This window comes from Planococcus citri, chromosome 3 (genome assembly GCF_950023065.1).
Source record: "Planococcus citri chromosome 3, ihPlaCitr1.1, whole genome shotgun sequence".
Taxonomy (NCBI): Eukaryota; Metazoa; Arthropoda; class Insecta; order Hemiptera; family Pseudococcidae; genus Planococcus; species Planococcus citri.
In genome coordinates, this window is record NC_088679.1 from 6,665,769 (window position 1) to 6,691,408 (window position 25,640).

A 25,640-nucleotide genomic window follows, 5' to 3' on the forward strand; every position below is an offset into this window, starting at 1 on the left:
TAAACCAGTTTTTGTCGATAAAATGGAAAATTTTGTTTCATCGTTGAACACCTCGTGAGAAATTTGCTGACGTGGCTACACTGAAAAGATGAAAACAATAAACAGAAAGCCAAAGCAATGAATTTTTTGTTGTTTTTGCCTGTGAAAATAAATGGAAAATGATTAGACAAAAATTTGATTGAATAATTGTTTTAAAACTTACAATTGGTTCGTAATTAGACAGCAGTTCGTATCTTCAGCCCTCCTTTCATCGTTCCAGTCTGCCGTACCGATCGTTCATCTATTACAGGAGGTATCCGGTAAGAGCTTCTCTCTTTATACCGCAACCGCTTTGTACCATCTTCCCTAGATAACGCTCTTACGTTTCTTTTCAGATCCAAAATGACTTCCACAATTACAGATATATTCAGAGCCGACCTCACTGATGAGTCGCGCAAAATGGAAGTAGATTACAGCTCGGCTTGCGATGAAAAAATTCCTCTATACAAAGAGATGGCCTCTAGCGGTAAATTCATCGAAGCTATCGATGGACTTCTATCACTAGAAAAACAAGCCCGAACTGTAAGATATCATCTTTACTTATACAATTCTAACTTCCATATTCATTCAACTCATTCTACGTTCCCAGGGTTCCGATATGGTATCCACGAGTCGTGTGTTGGTAGCAATCGTACAAATCTGTTACGATGCGAAAAATTGGACAGCTCTCAACGAACACATCTCTTTACTAGCCAAACGTCGTAGTCAATTGAAACAAGCGGTCGTTAAAATGGTCCAAGAATGTTGCAAATACGTTGACGAAATTACCGACGAAGAAACAAAGTTGAAATTGATCGATACGTTGAGAAACGTCACCGAAGGAAAAGTACGCTTCGCTGATTATGTATATAAAACATGAAATGGTTCAAATTTTAATATCTATTTACGTCGATAGATCTATGTGGAAGTTGAAAGAGCCCGATTAACTCATAAATTAGCCTTGATTAAAGAAAAAAATGGTGATATCGCCGGTGCTGCGACGATAATGCAAGAATTACAAGTAGAAACGTACGGATCGATGGAAAAACAAGAGAAAGTAAATAGTTTAGATGTTTCATCGGTTAATTGAGTCGATAGAGTTGTAACATCGTTGATTTCATCGCAGGTCGAATTGATTTTGGAACAAATGAGGCTCACTTTGGCGAAAAAAGATTACATTCGTACCCAAATAATTTCCAAGAAAATCAACGTCAAGTATTTCGACGATGAAAAACTTACGGACGACGTTCAAGTTCTTAAATTAAAATATTTCAGGTTCGTGCGAATTATTTTCTCATTTCTCTTCTACGAACCAAACCTAATTTTATTATTTTTTTACAGATTAATGATAGAATTAGATGAACAAGAGAGCAACTACTTGTCCATCTGTAAACACTACAGGGCAATTTTAGTGACGCCTAAAATCATCGATAATGAAGAAGAAAGAAAAGCTGTAATGAAAAACGTCGCCTTATACGTCGTATTGGCACCTTATGATAACGAACAGTCGGATTTAATTCATCGTATCTTACAAGACAAGCACATTCAAGAAGTGCCAGTTTACAAGTAAGTCGTCGTCAATCGATATCGTACTCGTATTTCGAATCTTTTTCTAATTCATTTGTTTACATTCAACAGAGAATTATTGAACTTGTTCGTAAACCCGGAATTGATTCGTTGGAAGGGATTATGTAACACCTTCGAGAAAGATTTGAAGCAAGGTTCATCGACTCTAGCTCCAACCAAGGTATTCGCATCCGAATCCGAATTCGGTAGTAAACGTTGGGATGATTTGAAAAAACGAGTCGTCGAACACGTAAGAATAATAAAACTTTTCAGTTTATATATTTTTTTCAATGAAATCGCCTCTAAATCTCCGTTGATTATTTTTATTACTTTAGAATATCCGAGTAATGGCGAAATACTACAACAGAATCACTCTATCGCGTATGTCCGAATTGTTGGATTTACCGCCTAAGGTAATTTTAAAATCTCGCACATGCTACCTACATCTGCTAACTTATCAATTTAATCGTTGTTCATCGAGCCAGCTTTTATTACTGTTCGAATTTTTGAAACTGGTCCAACTCTATGGGTAAAATATTGGCTCTAATGATCGATTATGTGTTCTAGGATGCGGAGGAATTTCTCAGTCAAATGGTCACTAATAAAACGGTAACCGCTAAAACAGACAGACCAGCTGGTATTGTCAATTTCGGCACAAGAAAAGATCCCAGTCAAGTTTTGAACGACTGGTCGGAGAATCTGTCGTCGTTGATGAAGCTCGTTAACAATACAACGCATTTGATTAATAAAGAGCAAATGCTCCATAAACATTTATACTGCAGTTAATAAATTACTTGGATCGTCGAATGAACTTATTCAAAAGTGTATTATACTATTAATTTTATAAGAAATAAATTTTCTATGCGTTGTTGTAAACCTATTTCGTCATTTTACTCTCGATTCTCGATAGAAATCGCTTCTTTTTCCCCCTTTGATTGTTCGTAACGATGAATCATCGAATTTGAAATTTCGAAATGATTTTTACAAAAGATTTTCACACGCTTAGTCATGCCACTGTAAATTTGCGGAATTTCACCTTGAGAAATTTTACCGCATTTAAACCATGGATAACGCACACAATGAATTTCGTAGTGGGCGTTCGGTATATCGTTAAGTGTACTCTGATTCTACACATTAACGAGGTTGCTCTCGTGTAGGAATTATTTTGTTATTAACCTGCTATAAGTATATGTATAGATGTATAAGTTTTTTTCATTCAAAAAAACAACAATAAATCAAGTTTTACCAAATATGATCGTTCATTTATTGATTTCGTCTGAATTTCATCATTTACCAGTGTACTGCAGGTTGTTTTAAATACGCTAATAAATATTATTGTACTTTTTGATGCGTATCTACCTATTGACCAGTGACCTTAATAACTTTGAAATACCTAAATTGATTCGAATTCGATGGTTAACTCAATTTAAATCGCTGAATAATAATTTTTTGCCTACAGTGACAGATTAAATTCGGTAATATGAATGTACCTACGTACTCAGCTAGGTATTACTTGGGATATTTCATTCAAACGTAAATAAATTAATCAAACATCAACAGTTCAGACTTCAGACTCAAATTTGAAAGTATTTGGTTGGCGCTGATACTGAAATTGATCTAGCTTTAAAGATCCCTGGGGGAAGGAGGAACAAGTAAGCAATGAGCAAATTTTTTCGATCGGAAACGAGCAAAAGAGCTTATGAGCGAAAATTTCTTTTTTTTTCAGTTCCATGACTGGAAATAAAATTTACATGTTGGGTCTACGTCTTTCAAACGTTGGCTTTTTTTCGAAGGAAAAAAAACATAATATTATAAAATGAAATGAAAATGATTTAGTTTTTGATTTTGAAAAGTTGACCTATTTTCAAACTTTTTGGTCAAAAAGCGAGACTTTCGGGCAATTTTTAGCAATAAAGTAAAAATTCTTGCAGTTTCTAGCAAAAAAGTCAATTTTTTGCAAAAAGCGAAACTTTGACCATTTGAAAGACTTTTTGGCAATTTTTGGTGAAGAATCAAGACTTTTGAACCACTGTTGGAATAAATGGGATTTTTTGGAATTTTTTACAATAAAATACAATTGTTAGCAAATTTGCTAAAAAGCAAAAATGTTTGACAATTTCTAGCAAAATAGCCCATTATAGGCAAAAACGTGAAAGAGTTTTACACTTTTTTGCAAAAAAAATGCACATTTTAGCAATTTTGGTAAAAAACGAGAATTTTGGAGAATTTTTGGCGAAAAAGCCACACTTTTGAATCATTTTTAAAAGAAGTTGTATGAACCTACCCTTTGGAATTTTTTGCAAGAAAATACAATTTTTAGCAGTGTTGCTAAATAACGAGAATTTTTGAAAATTTCTGGCAAAAACGTCAATTTTTGAACAAAAGAAAAACTTGGACAACTTTAAGGAATTTTTGACAATTTCTGGCAAAAACGTCAATTTTTGACCAAAAGAAAACCTTGGACAATTTTAAGGGATTTTTGCCAATTTTTGGCAAAAAAGCCAATTTTTGGCCAAAAGAAAACTTTTTACAATTTTAAGGGATTTTTGATAATTTTTGGCAAAAAAGCCAGACTTTTGAATCATTTTTGGAAAATGTGGTATGTACATACCTACTTTTTGGAATTTTTTGGAAGAAAATACAATTTTTAGCAGTTTTGCTGAATAACGAGGATTTTTGAAAATTTCTGGCGAAAACGTCAATTTTTGGCCAAAAGAAAAACTTGGACAATTTTAAGGGATTTTTGCCAATTTTGGGCGAAAAAGCCAATTTTTGACCAAAATAAATTTTTTTTACAATTTTAAGGGATCTTTGACAATTTTGGGCGAAAAAGCCAGTCTTTTGAATCATTTTTGGAAAATGTGGGTTGTACTGTACCTACTTTTTGGAATTTTTTTGCAAGAAAATACAATTTATAGCAGTTTTGCTAACTAACGAAAATTTTTGACAATTCCTGGGGAAAACGTCAATTTTTGGCCAAAAGAAAAACTTGGACAATTTTAAGGGATTTTTGCCAATTTTTGGCAAAAAAGCCAGACTTTTGAATCAGTTTTGGAAAATGTGGTATGTACATACCTACTTTTTGGAATTTTTTGGAAGAAAATACAATTTTTAGCAGTTTTGCTGAATAACGAGGATTTTTGAAAATTTCTGGCGAAAACGTCAATTTTTGGCCAAAAGAAAAACTTGTACAATTTTAAGGGATTTTTGCCAATTTTGGGTGAAAAAGCCAATTTTCGACCAAAATAAAAACTTTTTACAATTTTAAGGGATCTTTGACAATTTTGGGCGAAAAAGCCAGTCTTTTGAATCATTTTTGAAAAATGTGGTATGTACCTACTTTTTGGAATTTTTTGCAAGAAAATACAATTTTTAGCAGTTTTGCTGAATAACGAGAATTTTTGACAATTTCTGGCGAAAACGCCAATTTTTGGCCAAAAGAAAAACATGGACAATTTTAGGGGATTTTTGACTATTTTTGGCGAAAAAGCCAGACTTTTTAATCATTTTTGGAAAAAATTGTATGAACTTACTTTTTTCATTTTTGAAGTATTTTGCTGAATAATGAGAACTTTTGACAATGTTTGGCAAAAAGCAAGACCTTGGACAATTTCACAAAAAAGCAGGACTTTTTTGTGATTCATTGTCAGAAAAGTAGTCTTTTTTGGCAATTTCTATAAGGAAACCAACTTTTTGATAATTTTAGTGAAAAAAGAGAAAATCTAGGTAGATTTTGCTAAAAAGCAAAAATTTAAAATTTTGAAAAATTATCTACTTTTTTTGCAATATTTTTTTTCCATTGTTAAAAAGCTAAATTTTTTAACAAATTTCAACAAAAAGCAAGCCTGTGACAATTTTTTGAGCAATTTGGCTGAAAAGCAAAAATTTTTGCCCAAAAGCAAGACATTAACGATTTTAGTAAATTGGCAAAAAAATCACATTTCTTCACAATTTTTTTCAAAAGTCAAGACTGTTTCGCTTTTTTTTCAAATGAAAAAACGAGATTTTTTGGTAATTTTTTGCAGTTTTAGTTCCAAAAACGAAACTTGCCAGTTCATAAAAATCTATAATTTTGTTAAATGTTGACAAAAAGCCAGATTTTTGTACAATTTTTGAAAAAAAAGTAAGACTTTTTGTCTATTTCTTGTTTTAAATGTTATTTCATAGTTGAAAGAATGCATGTGTTCTAATCATTCTTTCTTGATACTGAAAATATTCAAACAAATTATTGTTTTTAAAAAATTGATTTCCTCGTTGTTGTTTCATGGAAACTAAGAACTGCTTTTCTGTTCTTAATCTCATTTTTCAGTGACTTGATAGTTACCTACAATTTTAATGCGAAGAGAATGAAATATATTCACTCATGAAATAGGAAATGTATTTCTGTGTTTGAAAATCGACGACCAAAAAAGAATCACAAAAAACAGAAAACGTTGAAATTTTTATCGTTTTGGTTGCTATCTTTACGATTACCTACCTATCTAAATTCGACATTTTTTTGTTGTTTTAAAAATGTGCTGTTACTTTCAAAATTTTGAATCCAGAGTCAAGATCGAAGAAACCGTAGCTCAAGCTGCTCAACTCCTTCAGTCCTTCGTTCTGATTGCATCGATCCCACCAGATCTCCACGTATAATTCACTAAACAAAAACAATCATACGATCAACTTCAATTTACGATCGATTACCGAACCTGTCACTAGACTGGCAAACCTCCGAAATACCGCGTTTAAAACACGATCATAATCAACAACGTACTAAATTAAACACAATTTAATTACTGGAAGGGTAAAATAATGATAACAAAAACAATCGTAATTATATAATGTGTATGTACATACAAAAAAACAGAATAAAGAAAGGGAAAAAATAAACAATCTTCGAAGAAACGCGAAAATTATTACGGTATTAATTTTAAAAGGAGATATAATATTTGAAGGTGAGTCGTATTGTAAGACTGTATTTTTAGTTAACGTAAAAAGAAAATGTTACATTGGCTATCTGCAAAAAATGAATTCTTCAAAAATCAAAATACTCTTTCTTATATAAAAAAAATATAATACGCACAATGGTGCGTGCTCGATAGAAAAAAAAGCTTCAAAATCGGGTCTGATGGAGGGCGTAATAAGATACCTAGGATATCCTCGATGTACTACTTGGATTGACCACCTCCGTCGTTGTTTTGATTCTGAGGATCATTCTGCTGTGTCGATTGATCATCGACTTCCATCGATGCGTTAGGATCGGCCGATGATTCGTTTTGATTGGCGTCTTCGTCTTGATTTTGTTGATCTGCGGGTATTGGTACTTTGCTTTCCAAGCACGAGATAGCTTTTTGAATAGATCTAATGACATCTTTACGAGCAACTCTTAGGGTTTCGTTGCCTTCGACTTCGACGAGGTCTAATTTGATTAGATTTCTAGTAAGCATTTCATCTAAATATAAGTACTCTTTATCAGTACGCGAGGTACCGGCGAATTTCTCCACTTCGGTCGCCAACTCTTCGACATCATTGCGGACTTGCTCGATTCTAGACATAGGATCTAGTTTTTGAACCGGTGGCGGTGGATGCGGTTTCTCAGCCTGTTTAGGTGGTTCCGGTTCGGCAGTTGGTGGAGCCGGAGTCGGAGTCGATTTACCAGATTTATTAGTTTTCTCTATATGTACCGGGATCGGCTGCGACTGAAGAGGTACTTCTTGCCTCTGATGACTGTGTTCGTTGGTGTTATCGAATTTCCTTTTGATAGGATTCGTCTGCTCGTGCTGAGCAGGGAACTGATTGGTAGATTGAAAGTTACCAGCTGCGTTTTTCGGTAATACAGGCTCGGATCGTCCTTCGACGAAGATAGGAATATGCCTTACGGTGGGCTGCTTCCGGGCCGAGTTCGGTGTACCGGGTTGCGATTGTTTACCTTGTTCGGAAGTCGACTCTTCGTACGGGTTGACCGGAGTCATTTCTATTTTCGACACGTATCTTTTAGGCTCTTTTGGATCTTGATGTTCGTTCATAGTTTCCTGACTGCTGGACTCGACGCTGCTGTTCGATGCTTCGGGAGCAGCTGCCTGTTGACCGTCTAGTTCGGTTTCCGGTTGCGGTGGAGCACTTTGCTGAGAGCTGCTCGGCTTATCGTAGTCGGCGATCAGTTTTTCCACCGAGACTGGTATTGTGAAAGCGTTATCCCAGTTCGTGTTCAACGGTTCTTCCCATAGGGGACGTTGCAAATCGCCAGCAAATTCTGGGTGTTTTTTGGCCAAGTCTTCGAGATGTGATTTTATACCGGGATCGGATTTCTTACCGAAGATGTCTTCGTTTTTGAACGATGGAAAACCGTCCTGAAATATTTCAAGATTACTGATATTAGAACACGTTGTTGAATTTTTACAGCTCGACAGCACAGTTACTAGATGAGGAGTGATAAGGCAGAGTGTGATAGTGAAGCGAAGAGAGCAAACACGTTATCGAAGTCTTCGATACGATCAAATTAAAGCGTAGCGAAGCGAAAATGTAATTAATATTACCATATTACCTAATCAGACACTGTACTAAAACATTTTCATCTCAAATTAAAAGCGTCAGTCGACAGATAAAGCTACAATTTGTATCGAAGACCGTAAATGCCTTTATTGTTAAACAAAACAATACACAAGAAAATTAATCAGTAAGCTAAAAACTCGTATTCGATATTAATTTTCAAAATTTCCAACAAAAAAAAATCGTACTCACTACAACATCACTCGCAATATCCTGATTCATTATTAAATAAAACTACGAAATACACACGAGTAAACAAACGATAACAAAGCAGTGATCTGAGATCCGAGATCGAATTAAAATAATTATCTATTCGTGTCACCTTATAAAACTGGCAATCTTTGGCAAAATTTTCGCACAAAATTCGAGAAAAATATGCGCAACTTTGGTATGAACACAATTCCACTAATGGCAATATTGGATTACTTCAAAATATGGAGTCATCGACGTTAATTTACTACTCATTCATTCGTTTGTACATTCGTAATCGTACCACACAAGCCAGGCCTACTGATGTTACAAATTCACACAAAGTAGCGAATTAGAGCAATTCTATTTTTAGAACGAATTGCAAATGGCAAATTGAATTTCGTTAATTATCGTTTACCTTGACTTTTACGAGCTTTTTCCTTCATCTCTTATTCAAATTTATTAAAATCAGACGTTACTGTAGAGTTTGAACTTTTGATAAGGGAAAGTGAAAAGCACGTGACTTGAAGAAGAGTGAATGTACGATTCTAGATGAGTTTCAATCGACGAAAAATTGATAATTTTGGTAATTGCAATAAGAAGTATTAAAGAATAGTTTCGATTAAACCAAATACGATGTTTTCTTTCCCAACTAGAATTGTTTTATATTAACGACATAGTTGATATAAAAATCTGTGTCATTGTCTAGCACTTCGTCACCAAGCATCTGGAAACTTCTTCAGAACGATCAAGCGTCATTGGGAAAAAACCTTCCAGAAGGAATGAATATTCCGAGCATAATTTGCAACGTATCCTTGAAAATCAATTCCTAACAACGAGTAATAAAATTGATGAAATATAAAGAGATGAAAATGAATAACAGGTAGTAGTTGAGTATTTAACTACCACTTTTTTTTGCAAAAATCGTGTTAAAATGATGTGAATTAGTATCCTGACGAAGAATTTATTCATAATTACTCGGACAAGTTGAAGAAAATTGGTAGTTAGATACTTATGAAATTCCTGATTTATAAGAATCTAACTACCAATTTTCTTCAACTTACTACCACCTTTTTTTGCGAAAATCGTGTTGAAATGATGTGAATTAGTATCCTGACGAAGAATTTATTCATTATTACTCAGACAAGTTGAAGAAAATTGGTAGTTAGATACTTATGAAATTCTGTAGTTAGATACTTATGAAATTCCTGACTTATAAGAATCTAACTACCAATTTTCTTCAATAACTACCGCTGCTTTTTGTGAAAATCTTGTTAATATGGTGGGAATTGGTGTTCTATCGAAGAATTTTTTCAGAATTCCTCGGACAAGTTGAAAATAATTGGTAGTTAGATTCTTATAAAATCCTGATTTCTATAAGAATCTAACTACCAGATTTCATCAGCTGGTCCGACAAATTTTGAATAATTTCTGTTCAGTATAAGTTAGGTTTAGGTAGATGTGAATTTTTTTTATTTCAATTTTTAAAAAAAATTCACATCTACCTAAACCTAACTTATATCAAACAGAACTTACCACATTGCGTACGTATAATGTAAATTCTTGAGGAATTGGTAGTTAGATTCTTATAAATCAAGAATTTCATAAGTATCTAACTACCAATTTTCTTCAACTTGTCCGAGTAATAATGAATAAATTCTTCATCAGGATACTAATTCACATCATTTTAACACGATTTTCGCAAAAAAAGATGGTAGTAAGTTGAAGAAAATTGGTAGTTAGATTCTTATAAATCAGGAATTTCATAAGTATCTAACTACCAATTTTCTTCAACTTGTCCGAGTAATTATGAATAAATTCTTCGTCAGAATACTAATTCATATCATTTTAACACGATTTTCGCAAAAAAAAGTGGTAGTTAAATACTCAACTATTACCGAATAACATGCTTGTGTAACCGAATCCCAAAATATAGCCCATGGCCGACGACCCTTTCAAAACAGCGCAATCCAATCCAAATTATGACTCATGCTAAGATACTCTAAATGATAATCTACTCGACGTAATGCTAAAGAATAAAGATTCCAACGTCTATCGATATAACATGCAGTATAAATTACGGTAGATTGTGAAAATTAACACAAAATCCACATGGATAATATGAACATGGACGAGAAAATAAAGGCACACAACAGGCAAACGTACAATACTTTATTTAACAAGAATAATTAACATGCAAAGTAACACCGTATAAATTTATTTTATGCCAAAGACAATACAACATACAATCAAGCCAAAGCTAAATCCACAAGAACAACACGATAGAAAGCGTAATACAATACACAAACTAAGCAAAACGTGGTGTATAATTACAATTAGGATTTGGGTCGATGGTGAAGATGAATTTGCAGATTCTTTACCACGAATATTATCTTACCCGTCTAAAAGGACTAGTATCGAACCAGGCTTTCTTATTATTTTCAAAGTCTTTTTTAATCTCGTCGATCAACTTGCTGCCCGAATTATTTCGTAAGTAATCCTTTAAATTTGATTTATCACGATCACGAAAAGACATAGTACGATTAGAACAACTATGCTGACTTGGAACTTTTCGAAGCACAAGTAGCAATTAGAACACAAAATTAAACTTGAAATGACTTTGAATAATTAAACTTTTGATTTAAATCTTGGAAAATTAAAGTTAAACTTTAAAAAATTTGATATTGAATCATGAATGACGAAAGTTGATTGAAAAAAAAAGATTGTTGTCATTTTGTAAAATCTTCAATGCAATGTTGCATTTTTTAAAGAAAAAAAATGTAACGAATTTTTGCACATTTTGCACGTTTTTGAATTTCGATAACTGGTCAAACTGCAAAGGGCAGCTGTGCTATCGCAAATCGCAAGCCTAAAAATTTTGAAAAATAATTTTTTTTAATGCTGGCTAAAAATGAAAAAATCTCAAGCCAAAATGTAAACTTGAATTTCCCTCCAAAATATTTTGGTTTCCGTTTGATTTCATTTTTTTGGTAAAAATTGTGTTTTTCTTTTAATTTTGAAGATTTTGGGTACAGGATTTTCAAAAATTTCAAGTGTCATCGTTCAATTAAACTATCAACGGACGAAATATTATGTAACAGGAGTTTCTAACTGATCCGTTCAAACATTAGTAACTGAAAAAACATTGATAAAATGGCAACATCATCTCAACTTTTCGACGGAGCTTCTGAAGATAAACTTATCAATCCGCCCAAGGATTTCCAGGAAAAACTATGTGCTATGGAATATGAGACTCAATTCTTCGGATTTTCTCCTCTGGCGTACTATGACTTTCGTAAGTTTCTATTCACCTACCCTCTCTTCTACGAGATTGCTAGCTTGTTAATCTTTCATTCTGCTGTGTGCTTCTCTTACTCAGTCAAGAAATACACCTCGAATCAAATCAAAACCGAACTCGGAAAACAAGGAGCTTCGATCTCGAAGCAAGCGGATGATGCCGAAACGGTTAAATGTAACGCTGCTACGGAGAGATTAATTCAGAAAACCGATGAGAGAGTGGAACAAGCATTCAAAACGATCGAGGTAAAGTATACATCATCCAATGACGATATTTTTCAGCCGAGGTGATAATTCGAAATGTATTTTACAGTCGAAATTTCTGAACGTGTTTGCTATTCCTTCGAACGTTCTATTACCCGAAGACGAAATTCAGAAAAATCAGTACACAGAAGAAGATCGAAAACAAATTGACGCTGAAATAGAAGCCCTCGAAAAGAAATATAAAGGGGTAAGCATTGTAGTGAAATGTAGCTTTTTATCAATCTACTAAATTGATTTCGATTCTGTGTTATTATTATGTTCAAATGAATTGTTTTCAGTGTTTATGCCTGGAAAGTCGTTTCGAAGCAGAACTCGAAGAATGTACAGCTTTGGATAACATCGAAAAAGAACTGATGAAAGTAGAAGATATCATATTGAATAAGCTGAACGGTAAACTTTCGTCTAAATTGAAATCTTGGCAAAGTCTTCGGGATGACTTGAACGAATATGATTCTTTACGTGAACTTTTTAAGAAAGTTGTAGGACTAGAATCGTAATACGTTGTGAATCTATCCTGACTTTTCCAGGGACTACTTATTAATCGATGTTTGAATTCGTGTTTATTATAATATTATTATCGCGAATGTGAATTTACATTTATAACTATATACGTACTAAAATTATGACTGTTTAAGCTACATAGATGTGGATTGTGGATATACTGACACGATTGTCTCATTTTATTTTATACATTATTGTGAGTTTGTTTGTAACTACAATGTATTTTTGTGTATTAGTTTCTGATTCAGCTTGAAATTGAAAATAAAATTTATAATTATTGTTGTTTCAACTCTTTGGTTTAGTTCTATTTTTTTTTATTTCATGGAGTAGATGTGGATTGTGGGTATACTGACACGATTGTCTCATATTTTTATTTTATACATTATTGTGAGTTTGTAACTACACTGTATTTTCGTGTGTTGGTTTCACTTTCTGATTCAGCTTGAACTTGAAATTGAAACTAAAATTGAAAATTGTTGTTGTAACTCTTTGGTTTAGTTTAGTTCTAATTTTTTTTTGTTTCATGGAGTTGATAAATTTATTAAATTGGTTAAAAAAATGTGACATAGCCGACCACCTGACCCTGAACTGACCCGGTGAGGGCGATGACCTCTGTTCACCAAATCGAAAGGATGGAAGGGAGGGGGGTCGGTGGGAAGTACGTGAAGCTAAAAAAAAAATTGTGGCTGGCTTATCAGTGAATGTTATCGCTCCCTCCAAATTGCAATTTGGTTTATTTAAATTCGATCTGCGATCGATTAATTATTTATTTAAATTAATTTTATTATTTCGATTCGAAATCATGATCTGTATAATAACGCTAGTCGTAATTATTCATCAATTGTTCGTTTGAACATGTATCACAATACCAAACAACTCCATCTTTCGTGAACCTGAATACTCGATTATTTGCTGAACAAAAAACGAAGATTCGCTCCAATTTTTCCGATATCAACGTATATACGAGGTAAACTTTCAATTTTACATCATTTTGAATATATTTGAACGCTTTTACTTTCCTCTTTACGTAGCAAACGTTACTGCACTCGACTCGAGAACTTACCCACATCCGTATTTTTACAGATCCCTCAGAGGATGTATTCCAGAAAAGAACAGTACGAGAAAGATCCAGAAAAATCGTTCAATGGATTTTTGCACGAAAAGAATTTAGACTTTATGGCGATAGATTTGTTTACTGCATCTACGTGGAAATGTAAAGTATTCTTGCTCTCCCATCATCATACCGATCATATGCAAGGTCTGAGAGAATTTGTCAGCGAACTTCACCGATCTACTGATAAATTCATCTACACTTCCTCATTAACGGCGTCGTATTTGGAGCATACATATAGCGTTGATCCAAAGAAAATAGAATCGCTGCCTTTTAACAAATCTTTCGTCGTTTATACTCTACCTGACGGTAGTGATGTGACCGTTACGTGTACTCCAGCTGGTCATTGTCCAGGATCGGTGATGTTTGTGATCGAATACCATAATAAGCGTATTTTGTATACCGGTGACTTTCGTATGAATTTAAGCGAATTTAAAGAAAGCCAAAGATATTTGATACAGCCTAATGGCTCCTGTAAGGAGATCGATTCTCTGTACATTGATTCGACGTTTGCGCTTCCGAACAAAATGCCTCACAGAGATCAGTCTCAAGATGTGATATTGAAAGTGGCCGAAGAATGGTTGATCGACGCAACTAGCAATAGGAAGATTATAATCGATATTCATTCGTGTATCGGAGGCGAGCATTTATTCGTATCTTTGTCAAAAGCGTTTAAAACCAAAATAGCTGTTCATCAAGATGAATTCAATAAGTTTTACGATAATATTACGGAGCTGCGGCCTTATTTTAAAGTTGTTAATGACATAAGTGATGAGAGTGATTGGTTAATACACGCTTGTCGTACTAATAGAATGCGGTGTCAGGATAAAAAAGGTGATTTTCAGATTCGAATGATTAGACCTTGCGCTTTGGGGTTTTTTCGTAATTATTTTAGTAATAATGAGAAAATCATTAATGGTGTTCCGTGCGTGGAATTGAAAGGCGGAAGAGGAAGTTTGAGATCTTTTTTTAAAATTTATTATTCGCAACATTCCTCGTTAGAAGAACTTCGTGATATCGTTAAATTTGTAGCTCCGAGTAATGTCTATCTTAATACCGTGTATCGTGGTCATGAAGATACGATGAAAGCAGCGTTACTCATTTCAGAATCAAACTCCAAGTCTAAAAAATCTTTGGAAAGTGGCGATGGTGTTAAAATTGGAGTGCAAAATGGCTGTAATTCATCGATTGATGAGTATTATAAAAGCAAAAGACGTCGAACAGATATACTCAAAACTCTGAACCTACTTGACGATTGAATTACGTTATTTAAAATTTGCATTTATTTATTATTATTATTATACGATCAAATCGCTTGTTTAGAATTTCTATGTGCACTTTATATATTGATTTTTTTTAATGCATTGTATGTTCATCTTTTGTGATTGATCCTTGAGAAATTAATGTCTTAATACTTGGATCGTACTGTTGTAATTTTTATACCATTATTTTTGTCCGGTTCTTGATTTATTTTACTAATAATTGTTATTCTAATGATTTATATTTTCTGCATGGAGCAGGTTATTTGTATTGTGTACCTAGTACTTTTTATTGAATTACATTTTCAGAATTGAAGACTTATGAATAATTTTTTCGACGTTTTAATTTGTCAGTTATGGACTGGAGAAGTAAAATGGAATTTAGGGCCATAGTATCGTTTCTTTTTTTATAAAATAGCATCGATTTCTTTAAAAAATAATTAGAAAGGAAATATTTTCTTTGTTACTGCACATTCAAAGCTGTGAATTATGATATTAAAATATTTTCCTGTCCAAAATCGAGAAAACTTTGATCAAAATTGAACAGTAGGTAATTATGGATCATGTAACTTCTAATCGGTTCAATATGAATGCACCTTGTGCAGGAATTCATCGAAAATTCAATATTTCTGATGGGAAAACCCCCTCGAAAACTTGAGTCACGAATATAGCTTTTGAACCGAGCTTTTCACTGCTTCAGCTGTTTCCGCCTTGGCCAAAAATTTAGCTACCACTGAATAATATCTATTCTCTCTACATCTCTCTTCTTCGCCCTTCCACATTATTCTATCGATTCAATGAACCATAACATGGCGTACGAGACGAAATGAAAACTAGACTCGACGACAAATTACAATATTTCGCTCGCTGGTTACGTAAATAGCGTAATTTTAAACGTATACAAAAATTCTGGTGATTCTTCCAACACACTTTTACTAATACATACGGTAAAATGATTTAGAAAAGAATGAAAATAATGGCTACTAATTTCGGATACAAAAGAGAAGCTGTAAGAGTCAAAGCAATAGTAAGTTTAAAGTTATCATCGATATTTCATAGCTTTATTTCTTTCACGTATGACTCACAAATTCGCTAATTTACACCTTATGTTACATTCGAGTCATATTCGAACAATTCTTGTAAAAAATAGGTCACCGGTAACTTGTGTTTTTTTCAGAAAATCGACGGTAATTGTATGCCAGAAACTAGGAAATTCAGCGTTGATCCTCAAATCACAACTTTCGATGTATTACGAAGTATTCTATCCAAAGCATTCGACATCAAACCGTAAGCTCTAAGCTCACACGTCCAACAAATTTTCTCCGTTGAAATACAGTGTTTATTGATGTGTTTCTGTGTGTTTTTTGAACAGAGATTTCACCGTATTTTATCGAGTATTGGACGACTATAATCAAGAAACTTATTTACCATTACTTTCTGACTGGGATCTCGATGCAGCCTTCGTTAGGTAACGATTGTTCAGTTCATTCATTTCCTTATATGACGAGTAAACAGAATAGTACAGATGTTTTCGGGGATGTTTCAGCGCTGCAGATCCTTGTCTGTGTTTAAGAATAGATATGAAAATATACGAAGAAGTAGGAGAAGAATGGAGTGCCGGTTCGAATTCCTTGTCTTGGATTACAGAAAGCAAGATTCCGTTGAGGTTACAGGGCATGATTATGAATCATGTGAGTGTTCACGGATCGAGTGAGTGAAGCCACATTGAATGCTGTTTTCTAACGTCACGAGTATTATTTTCAGGTGGAAAAAACCGTCAGTATGTTTCGAGGTGCTTTAAACTTTATCGAAGATATTCAACAAGCTCAAGAAGCCACAAATCAACCTGTATTTGCTCCTTTGACCGATGCTGATTTTAGAGAATACCTTAATTCCGTTGGTCAACTCGTGAAAGTGAATGAATTCAAGAATACTATTTATTTCGGCGGAGTGGATCCGAGTTTCAGGTATGGCTCTTGATACATGGATATTTTTTTCGGTCAATTTTGAAAATTATGACGGTTAACTTATTTTATTTTTTCAATTCAGAAAAGTCATATGGAAACATTTACTAAACGTATACCCCAAAGGTCTCTCCGGTAAGGAAAGAATGGAGTACATGAAACGTAAATCTCACGAATATGAGCAGCTAAAAAACGCCTGGAAAAACGCCACGAACGATGAACAGGTAAATAACGAACAATGTTCGTATATAATTAAGATTCGAGTAACTTTAACTCATTTTTAACTCGTCAGATGAAAGAAGAATTGAGTTTCGTTACCAGTATGGTTAAAAAAGACGTACTAAGGACCGATCGTCAACATTCGTTTTACGCTGGCAAAGATGATAACCAAAATATAGTCTCGTTATTCAATATTCTCACCACGTAAGCCTTTGAAATCATAGCTAACGTAACATACACTTCGATAAACCGAATGTTAATTTCGATCCCTGTTCCAGGTACGCTTTGAACCATCCCTCTGTGAGTTACTGCCAAGGAATGAGTGATTTAGCATCTCCATTACTGGTAACGATGGGAAACGAAGCTCACGCCTATATTTGTTTTTGCTCTCTGATGAGACGTCTCGCTCCAAACTTTCTAATAGATGGTGTAACAATGACTCAACGTTTCCAACATTTGGCCGATGGGCTGTTATATTACGATCCGACGTTTTACGCTTATTTGAAAGCTCGTCAAGTGAGTACAAATTACTTCGTATTTCAAAAGATCACTATATACAGGATGGAATTCATTCGTTGAAATATGATTTCAGGCGGACGACTTACTCTTCTGCTATCGCTGGCTACTGCTCGAGATGAAACGTGAATTCGCCTTCGACGACGCGTTACGAATGTTAGAAGTAATGTGGAGCTCGTTACCTCCATCAGATCCATCTTGCGAGCTACCTCTGTACGAGGTACGTTTTTGCTCCGACTCGCAATTCCCTCCTCCTCCTAGTCCTAGTCCAAGAGAAACACCATATACCAAAGTATGCGCTCTACGACGTCAAACGTCTTCCGGTAAAGCGCTAATGATAAATCGTAGCTTAGACGAATCGGTAATAGCCAAACGCCGCTTACACAATTCCACGTTCAACAAAGCGAAGAAATTCAGCAGCTTGGATGACGCCGCTTTCCTAGGTAATCGTTACACTTCGAAGAGTTCGTTAGCTTCGAGTTTAGCACCATCTCCAGGCTGCGTATCCGGCTCGGTATTCAATTACAACTCCAATGCGACCGCTGTAAGCAATAACAACGAGAAAAAACGACTATTGTTGGAGGTTGTCGGTAAATCCAGTACTGAAAAAGATCTCACCACCAAAGCTAACCTAGCTGCTAATAAAAAAGTGAAAAATTTCAACGAGTTTTTAACCCTCGAGAAGAAAATAGCCAAAAAGAAAGCTTTCAAAGAGGGCGACTCCGGTTCTGTTGAAATTCCCTCTGATAGTAGCCCTTCTCCCGATGATTCTAGCGAATACTACCCGATGACTACGTCGATTACGCAAAAACTTAGTAAAGATTTAGAAAATCTCGAGAAACAGGTATTCAACGTACGAATCGAGAACACCGATAAAGGCAACGAAGTCGAATCGAAGAATATCGGCGAAGAAGTATTCGTTTGGGAGAATCCTTTACAAGACGACGCTACCCAAGAACTTTCAGCTAGCTCAGCCACTAGTACCGATAGTAACGTCGACTCTTCTAGTACTAGCGATGATGTTGCTGTCGAGCCGTCATCTTGTAACGGTAAACATCTTAGCGAAGAGTTCGAATTCGGTAGCTCGTTTAAAAGTAAAGATAAAGTTATTCTACCCGGACCGACCGAGTTCGGTGGCGGTAATCCGTTCCTAATGTTTTTATGTATCTCGGTGCTAACTCAGCATAGAGATATGATTATGAAATCCAACTACGATTATAACGAAATAGCTATGCACTTTGATAAAATGGTCAGAAAACATAACGTGAACAGGGTTCTGAATCAAGCCAGACTTATGTACGCCGCTTATTTAAAACACCATCGACAGAATTATCTGAAAGTGTAAAGCACTGTGACAAGCACAATGATCTACCTATCTGTAAACTTTTACGAACCTATCTCTCTCTCTCTGTCTCTCTTTTTTTCTCTCCTTGTATCTGTTATACCTATTACGAAAATCAATCTAGTGAATTGCTGTGATTATTTAAGAAAGCAGTAACTTGATTTTAAAAAGTTATGTCATTTGTAATGGCCAACTCCGAAAAGGTGTTCAATTTTTTCTATTATTTTCATATTTGAATTTTTCAAATATTTTTTAACAAAAACCAAGTAAGCCAAAAAATTGATATTCTTGAAAAAGTATGTACTTGTAGTATTTCATTTAGTTTATGATCTAGTATTATTTTGGACTCGGGAGTTACTGTGTACTTACCTGCGTAAGCTATTTTTGTTTTTATTTTGTTGACATTTTAACGAATTTTTAATTCCTTTAGCTTTTTAGTGAATAAAAAATATCTTTTGTTAATCCGATTGTGAGAATTACATTCCATTTTTATGATTCGTATCGGAATTATCCTCGTTTTATTCTTTATATTCTTTAACGTAAGTTTTTTTTTTCTTTATATTTATCGTGTATTAGAAATTTCGCCAAACATTTTCAAGTTTTACAACTTTCGCTTTTTTTTTCACTATGTTAAGAATTCGTTTTTCATTTATAATGATCCATAATAAATTACAATTTTTGAACGTTCGTTGTGTTTTTGATTTTAGATTTGTTTTCGTTTAATTAATTTAATCAATTTTTACGTCAATGGTCTTGAGCAATTCTGAAGAGCTTCGAGCTCAAATTTGGAGTCGTGATTTTCAAGCTTTTTTGAAAACCTCCGTTCACATTTCATGCTGAACTAATGTCAAATCACTCGACTTGAATTAATTTCTCTTTATACGGACAAGAAGTCCAGAAATTCTCAAAAAACGACTTGATCAACTCAACCAATCGATGCCAAAATACCGAAAATAAAATACTAATTATTTTCTTCGATTTCAAAAATGGATTTTCCAATTTCCTTCAAATAATACTCATTATGCAACTCAAAACACTCGTAGCAGCGCTATCTATACGGAAAAAAGCGAACTAACCTGCAGAAGAAAAATTTACGAAGCAGCGCTGTAGGCGGACGAAAGTGGAACTAAAAAGGAAGTTGGAATAAATTTTCGAAATGCAAATGAGGATAACAAAAGAAGTTCCACTTTTCTCCGCCCGCAGCGTAGCTCAAAATTTTAAAGAAATCGCCGAAGTACGCCAATATTCCAATAGATAGCGCAACGCGTTGATTTAAAATCATTTTTTAGATGAAATTTTTCGCAAATTAATTATGTCAAAATAAAAGTTTTTTGATGCGGAAAATTCAACGGTGACGTTTATTTTGACGCTAGAAAAATTATTCAACGACGAAATGCCATTCTAATTCTAAATGAAAAAGCAAATGTCATCTCATGCTAAACGAGCATTTCAAGCCATTTCGCAAATAATCAGTTGGACTTAGACTTTCTGCATTGTTGATCCTTGATTCACAAGTGATAATATAAAAATATAAATAAGACAAAATTCAATAATTTCATTTACGACTAATACAAATTCTCATTCATCCTCTTTTCATCGGTTATCAAAAAATAACCAACACAAAACTGGTATCGTTTGTTTGTTTTTTTTTTCACAAAGCAGCTCTGTATTTGAACAAGAAATCCAGGTGTTCGAACAATGTTTAAAATAAATCACCAAACGTATACAAATTGAGCGCAGAGTTGTTAATCACAATACACTTTTTTTCATAAATACAGCAACTAAAAAATTCCTTCGATGGGCGGAAAAAAAATACTTGAAAATATTTATACATCATTATAGCCAATATTATAATTAATTTCGGAATCAAAATCGAACGAAAAAGAAAATAAAAAGAATCGAATAAAAAAAATCTGTTCAACTTGGCTTAATTATAATCGTAATAAATTTATATAATAACATTCTAATAAATAATATAATGCGTATAATGTATGTATAAAAAAAAAGAGAAAAAATTACACATTAACGAAATTTTTAATAATTTAAACGAGAAATATGAACTATTTCAAAATCCCACAAACATAATAATATTATGGTTCTCATTCTCATTGGTAAACATTAAACAATTAGTCAAAAAAAAAATCAGCGGCCGAAGAAAGGTACATTCTTAATCGTTTATCGAGCGGGGTAAGACGGTAATAATAGCATTTTATTCGACAAGAAAAATACAGACATCTTCGATAAACTGTGAGGTTTATTTACAATTACAAATAATTCGAAATTCGTCGAAAATGTCATCATTTTCCTAGTTAAATAAGATACTACATATAATTTAATCGTGAGAAAAAACCGAGTCTTTAGGCGATTAGCCAAAGTGAGTAAATACCCATTTTACTCCCTCAGTTAAATAAAAGGTAGGTAATTACGGAAAACGTAAACACGACGACGTACACCGAACAATATATTCTAAGTACTTTATACAGAAATAAAGGAAGTGGAAGGATACGAGAGGGGAACATTATCCTCAATCGCGTCGCGTTGTATCGTACGTTAATATACTTGTAATAAGGCACGTTTATATATTTCATTAACGTTCTAAATTTAAATAAATTAATTTTAAAAAACATAGACAAGAAAACACGATATTATTACGGGGAGAATGGGGAAGGGAGTATGCGATTTGAGGAGGGGGTAGAGCGAATTTCACGAAATAAGCGATTTATATTTAACATTTTGGTTATTTTCTCGCTACAAAATTTCGCAGCAATGTAACAACAGCATTCGATTAGTAAACTTTTGATCCCGTACGAGTGAAATTATCTACGAAGAGGAAGAGCAGCAACAGCAGGCTGAATTTATTCAACAATTTTAAGCACCTTTCCAACGCCGACCGTTTTACCTGCGTATAAATGATGCAATTAGCAACGATTGTATTTTGGAGGAAAAAAATATATATATTACCGACGTGTAAATGAAAATAACAAACCTTCGTCTCTCAAGATGAATCGTCCCATTTGAGGGAAAGTTTTAAATATTTCCATACAAATAATTCCGGAACATTCCAACCTCATTATAACGACTTGATCTTGTTTGACGAAACGTGGTCTCGTTTTCGATTTCTCTCCGGTTTTCTTATCAATTAAACAAATGAGAGTCTGAAATAGGTAACAGATACCATTAGTATTGGCACGTTAACGGATCTGGAGGAAGATCTGCCATCAATGGTAGTAACTCACTTTAACAACGACTTCTTCGGCAGCACAATGAATATGCATCACAGGAGAATATCCAGGACAAATGATACTCTTATGTTCTAAAATAACGACCTGATTGAAGAGAGAAAAAAGTCAGCATTTAGAAAAAAAAACTACAGAAAACTCAATTTACAGGCCTACACGGTGAATACACGTTACCATTCAATGAAATATACTATTAGGCCTGTTGTTGAGCAAATATTTCATAACTTGCGCAATAATTTCACACCTGGTGAAATACATAGAGGATAAATTCCGTACTTACTTGAGCATCGAAAATTTTTCCTACGCGTACTGGATTATTAAGGTCGCATAAAACAAATCCGGGAGAAATATCTTCTTCTTCGATACCTTTCAGTTTGGCTTTTACATTCTCACCAGGAGCTACCGAATTTACTTCTAGATCGTCACAGTAAAACTGGTCAACAACTACCTGAGTCTGAAACGTAAACAATACAAACGATTATTCATCACTGAAGATCTCCATTCGTTGATAAAACAATTCGAATGACTTCGACTTACCCTATTTGGCATAACCAATAAAGTTTGGCCCTTTTTGGCTTCGCCAGCTTCGACTTTACCCATAATAAAGGTACCCATATCTCTATACTTATCAATAATTGGCATAACAAATGGAGCTTCGGCTCGCCTATTTAAAGCTGGTAATTGATCTATGAATTGGATAAACGAAGGTCGTCCGCTGAAACAAAATATGAAATTAGTACAAATTTGGCGACCAAATTTCGCGTACGATTTTTCAAAAAAAAAAACTTACCTCCACCAAGGACAGACGCTGGGTTCGAGGGGATCTTTTAAGCCTAAACCAGTCTGGCCGGAGACTGGCATAAATGATAAATCTTTAGCCGGATTAAATCCTAATTTTTTTAAATAAGGTAATATTTTATCGTGACATTCTTGATATCGTTCTTCAGACCATAGTACAGTCGGATCGTCCATTTTATTAATCAAAACTATTAAATGTTGAACGCCGGCGGTTTTGGCTAACATGGCGTGTTCTCTGGTTTGGCCTCCTCTATCGAAACCCGTCTCGAATTCTCCTTTTCTTGCCGAAATAACCTACGATAACGAATAATATTAATCACGTGAATCCCAATCGACCTCGAGATGAAAAATATTTACTCACTAAGACAGCTAAGTCTGCTTGAGCTGCTCCGCCGATCATATTAGGCACAAAACTTTTATGACCAGGAGCGTCTAAAATGGTAAAGTGTTTCTTTTCGGTTTCGAAATAAGCTCGTCCAACTTCGACTGTTTTTCCTTTTTCACGTTCTACGAAACGAGAAAAATCGTTAGTGTTGTCGGTAGGCGAATATTTACGTAAACGGAATACTTGATAGATGCACCTTCTTGATTCGTATCGAGTGCCCAAGAAAGATACCAAGATTCTCGACTCCTTTCTTTGGCTTCGCGTTCGTATTTTTCCAATGTACGTTTATCGACCATACCAGTTAACGCCATAATTTGTCCTCCAATTGTAGATTTTCCAGCATCTAGAAATGATAAAACAAAATATTGAAATATTTCCTCATCAGTTAACGTAAGATCACAATGATTTCGATCTGCTTACCGACGTGTCCGATTATAACGAGATTAACGTGTTCTTTTTTTACAGCATCGGCGGGCTGGACAGGGACTTTTTTCCTCGCCTTGGTTTTATCGAGTTCGCCGAGCGTATCTTCTTTCTCTTCCTCCTCTTCTTCTTCTTCTTCTTCCTCGACTTCGACATTATTGTCGTCTTTATCGCTCGACGATGAGGCGTTATTTTCAACGTTATTCTTCTTGGGAGACGCTAACTTACCACTGTCTACGGCGTCTTCCCAGCAATCGGCTATTGCTGAGCTGGGAGAATTATCTTTGGCCGAATCACCGGCCACAGGTTGCGGAGCGGGATCCGCCGATTCTTGAGGTACATCTATCCTAGTCATTTCGGATTCGGATTCTGTTCCTGCGTCAGAAGAGTTTGAGGGTTTAGATTTTTCATATGAAGCATTTTCGTCAATCGAGTCTTTAGGTGTTACGTAAACGACCCCGTTTTTTAATTCGCAATTCGCCTCTGTAAAGTGTCCATCGCCAGTTAATATTTGGAATTCAAAGGCTAAGCTAAGCTCCATAATATTAAGCGGCGCAACTAAGGCGGTAATCAGTCTACTAATGAAAGCGAAAATTTAAAATTTAATTAAAAATCAAACTGATTTGTACCATAATGTGAAATCATTACGGAGAAAGTTTCGATCAAAAAAGGCTACTGGAATATAGTTTCGCAGTAATTACTCTACTAGGGCACGAGTAAGCGATACGATGGGATGATTTGATAGAAGAAAACAAAATGACATGTTATGATGAAACTATGATGAAACTAAAATACTCGTACTAATAAGTCATACAAAACGGTAAGTAGTAACGTAGCGATTGGCAAAATAAGGCTATTATAAAATTTCATATCAATCAATGACTGGCACTAATTACCTGATGTACTTTTATCTGATTTTGAACCGAAACTTCCAAAATTTGGTACGAATTCAGCAGCGTTTACATTCAACGTTGAAATTTTCTTAGTAACGTCGTTACGTCCTGTATCCGTTTGAAATGTTGTTTGTTCCCACGAATCCGGAGTTCCGTTACCATCGGACATCTTCTGTATAAGTAATTACATCAACTGCAATTTTTTTTAAAATTAATTAAACAAATAAATCACTACACAGAAGTTCAAAAATGATCTAAGTCTAAAATTTTTGAAGACGCATGCAGACTGCCTCATCACGACGTGAACTACTTCCACAGATGTGAAAAGATTGGAACGTTATCTTTTTGGGCTTTTCATTTGCTCATTTTAACGTAATATTGCTTAAATTTGTCCATGCACGAAGCCAAAAACTACAAATTTCACGTTTAATAAAACGATCTGTCTGTATTTATACTGTCTATGTTCGGTCATTTTTCAAAAAAAAATTTGAAAAATATCAAAGGCACTTCTGCGCCAGGAATACCAGGATCATTTTTCACATGATAAAAGTAAGAGAAAATATTAACAATGCACCGAAAAAAGACTGAAAAGTGAAAAGCCAAAGTATCCATTTCATTTTAATTAATAATTACTTTAAAATTAGAGTATCTCTCACAAATAATGTTCAATTGACGCCGGAAACAAACGCCGGATATGTTGATGATCTTGTATGTTTACATTTGATAAGAAAAATGCAGAGTTGGGGCGACTCTTTGATTTTAGGAGTCCGCGACTCAAAAGCGCGACTCCTGGATTTTAAGAGTAAATGTAGTCTGAGAGGAGTCCGACTCTTTTAGTCTTTTCGCGACTCTTGCGACTCTTTTCTTGGTTCGATAAATGTATTAAGTTTTAAATCTGTACCATTTCCATAGTGCTAGAGTGACTTTTTCGATTTTTGGTGAATTTTCAAAAATCAAATTTTGACTAAAGTGTGGGGAAAAAATCAAAATGTTACCAAATTAACCTAGAAAGCTGAAATTTGGGATATACCCTATTTTTGACCTGCCAAATCGATTGAAAACTGTTTCAAACCGTTTTAAACAGTTCTGGAGACTCCAGAAGATTTTTAAAACTCGAAATTTCCA

At 34.4% G+C, this 25,640-nt stretch overlaps 6 protein-coding genes across 8 annotated transcripts; 4 read left to right on the forward strand and 2 right to left on the reverse strand.

Moving 5' to 3' along the window:
• The first annotated feature begins 124 nt into the window (after positions 1-124).
• Rpn5 (regulatory particle non-ATPase 5) lies at positions 125-2,460 on the forward strand. The gene is made up of 9 exons (XM_065356828.1): positions 125-299; positions 375-561; positions 629-865; positions 935-1,075; positions 1,145-1,293; positions 1,360-1,584; positions 1,657-1,834; positions 1,920-1,997; positions 2,152-2,460. Exons 2-9 carry the CDS (start codon positions 382-384, stop codon positions 2,368-2,370), a joined length of 1,407 nt encoding a protein of 468 aa, XP_065212900.1. The 5' UTR covers positions 125-299; positions 375-381; the 3' UTR covers positions 2,371-2,460.
• A 3,929-nt stretch (positions 2,461-6,389) lies between these two features.
• On the reverse strand, positions 6,390-11,016 carry stv (starvin). 2 transcript variants are annotated; one of them, XM_065356829.1, is made up of 2 exons: positions 10,703-11,016; positions 6,390-7,916 (listed from the first exon to the last, which is right to left on the reverse strand). In XM_065356829.1, exons 1-2 carry the CDS (start codon positions 10,838-10,840, stop codon positions 6,735-6,737), a joined length of 1,320 nt encoding a protein of 439 aa, XP_065212901.1. In that variant the 5' UTR covers positions 10,841-11,016; the 3' UTR covers positions 6,390-6,734. The 2 variants fall into 2 exon arrangements, with proteins under 2 accessions (XP_065212901.1, XP_065212902.1); XM_065356830.1 differs by lacking the exon at positions 10,703-11,016 and adding an exon at positions 8,308-8,447.
• Positions 11,017-11,272: 256 nt separating this feature from the next.
• LOC135840348 (protein MIS12 homolog) lies at positions 11,273-12,655 on the forward strand. The gene is made up of 4 exons (XM_065356834.1): positions 11,273-11,599; positions 11,684-11,847; positions 11,915-12,052; positions 12,144-12,655. The coding sequence occupies exons 1-4, from the start codon at positions 11,458-11,460 to the stop codon at positions 12,360-12,362; spliced, it is 663 nt and encodes a 220-aa protein (XP_065212906.1). The 5' UTR covers positions 11,273-11,457; the 3' UTR covers positions 12,363-12,655.
• Positions 12,656-13,024: 369 nt separating this feature from the next.
• Positions 13,025-15,052, forward strand: LOC135840345 (protein artemis-like). Its single transcript, XM_065356831.1, has 2 exons — positions 13,025-13,333; positions 13,450-15,052. Exon 2 carries the CDS (start codon positions 13,462-13,464, stop codon positions 14,734-14,736), a length of 1,275 nt encoding a protein of 424 aa, XP_065212903.1. The 5' UTR covers positions 13,025-13,333; positions 13,450-13,461; the 3' UTR covers positions 14,737-15,052.
• Positions 15,053-15,518: 466 nt separating this feature from the next.
• LOC135840340 (TBC1 domain family member 25) lies at positions 15,519-19,464 on the forward strand. Its single transcript, XM_065356826.1, has 9 exons — positions 15,519-15,763; positions 15,914-16,023; positions 16,109-16,204; positions 16,283-16,427; positions 16,501-16,703; positions 16,786-16,924; positions 16,993-17,123; positions 17,198-17,435; positions 17,512-19,464. The coding sequence occupies exons 1-9, from the start codon at positions 15,704-15,706 to the stop codon at positions 18,778-18,780; spliced, it is 2,391 nt and encodes a 796-aa protein (XP_065212898.1). The 5' UTR covers positions 15,519-15,703; the 3' UTR covers positions 18,781-19,464.
• Positions 19,465-20,406: 942 nt separating this feature from the next.
• On the reverse strand, positions 20,407-24,828 carry eRF3 (eukaryotic translation release factor 3). 2 transcript variants are annotated; one of them, XM_065354978.1, is made up of 10 exons: positions 24,519-24,828; positions 23,620-24,105; positions 23,396-23,542; positions 23,176-23,321; positions 22,807-23,108; positions 22,554-22,731; positions 22,297-22,470; positions 22,014-22,103; positions 21,764-21,932; positions 20,407-21,676 (listed from the first exon to the last, which is right to left on the reverse strand). In XM_065354978.1, exons 1-10 carry the CDS (start codon positions 24,682-24,684, stop codon positions 21,633-21,635), a joined length of 1,902 nt encoding a protein of 633 aa, XP_065211050.1. In that variant the 5' UTR covers positions 24,685-24,828; the 3' UTR covers positions 20,407-21,632. The 2 variants fall into 2 exon arrangements, with proteins under 2 accessions (XP_065211050.1, XP_065211051.1); XM_065354979.1 differs by having other exon boundaries at positions 23,620-23,997; positions 24,519-24,827.
• Between the last annotated feature and the right edge of the window lie 812 nt (positions 24,829-25,640).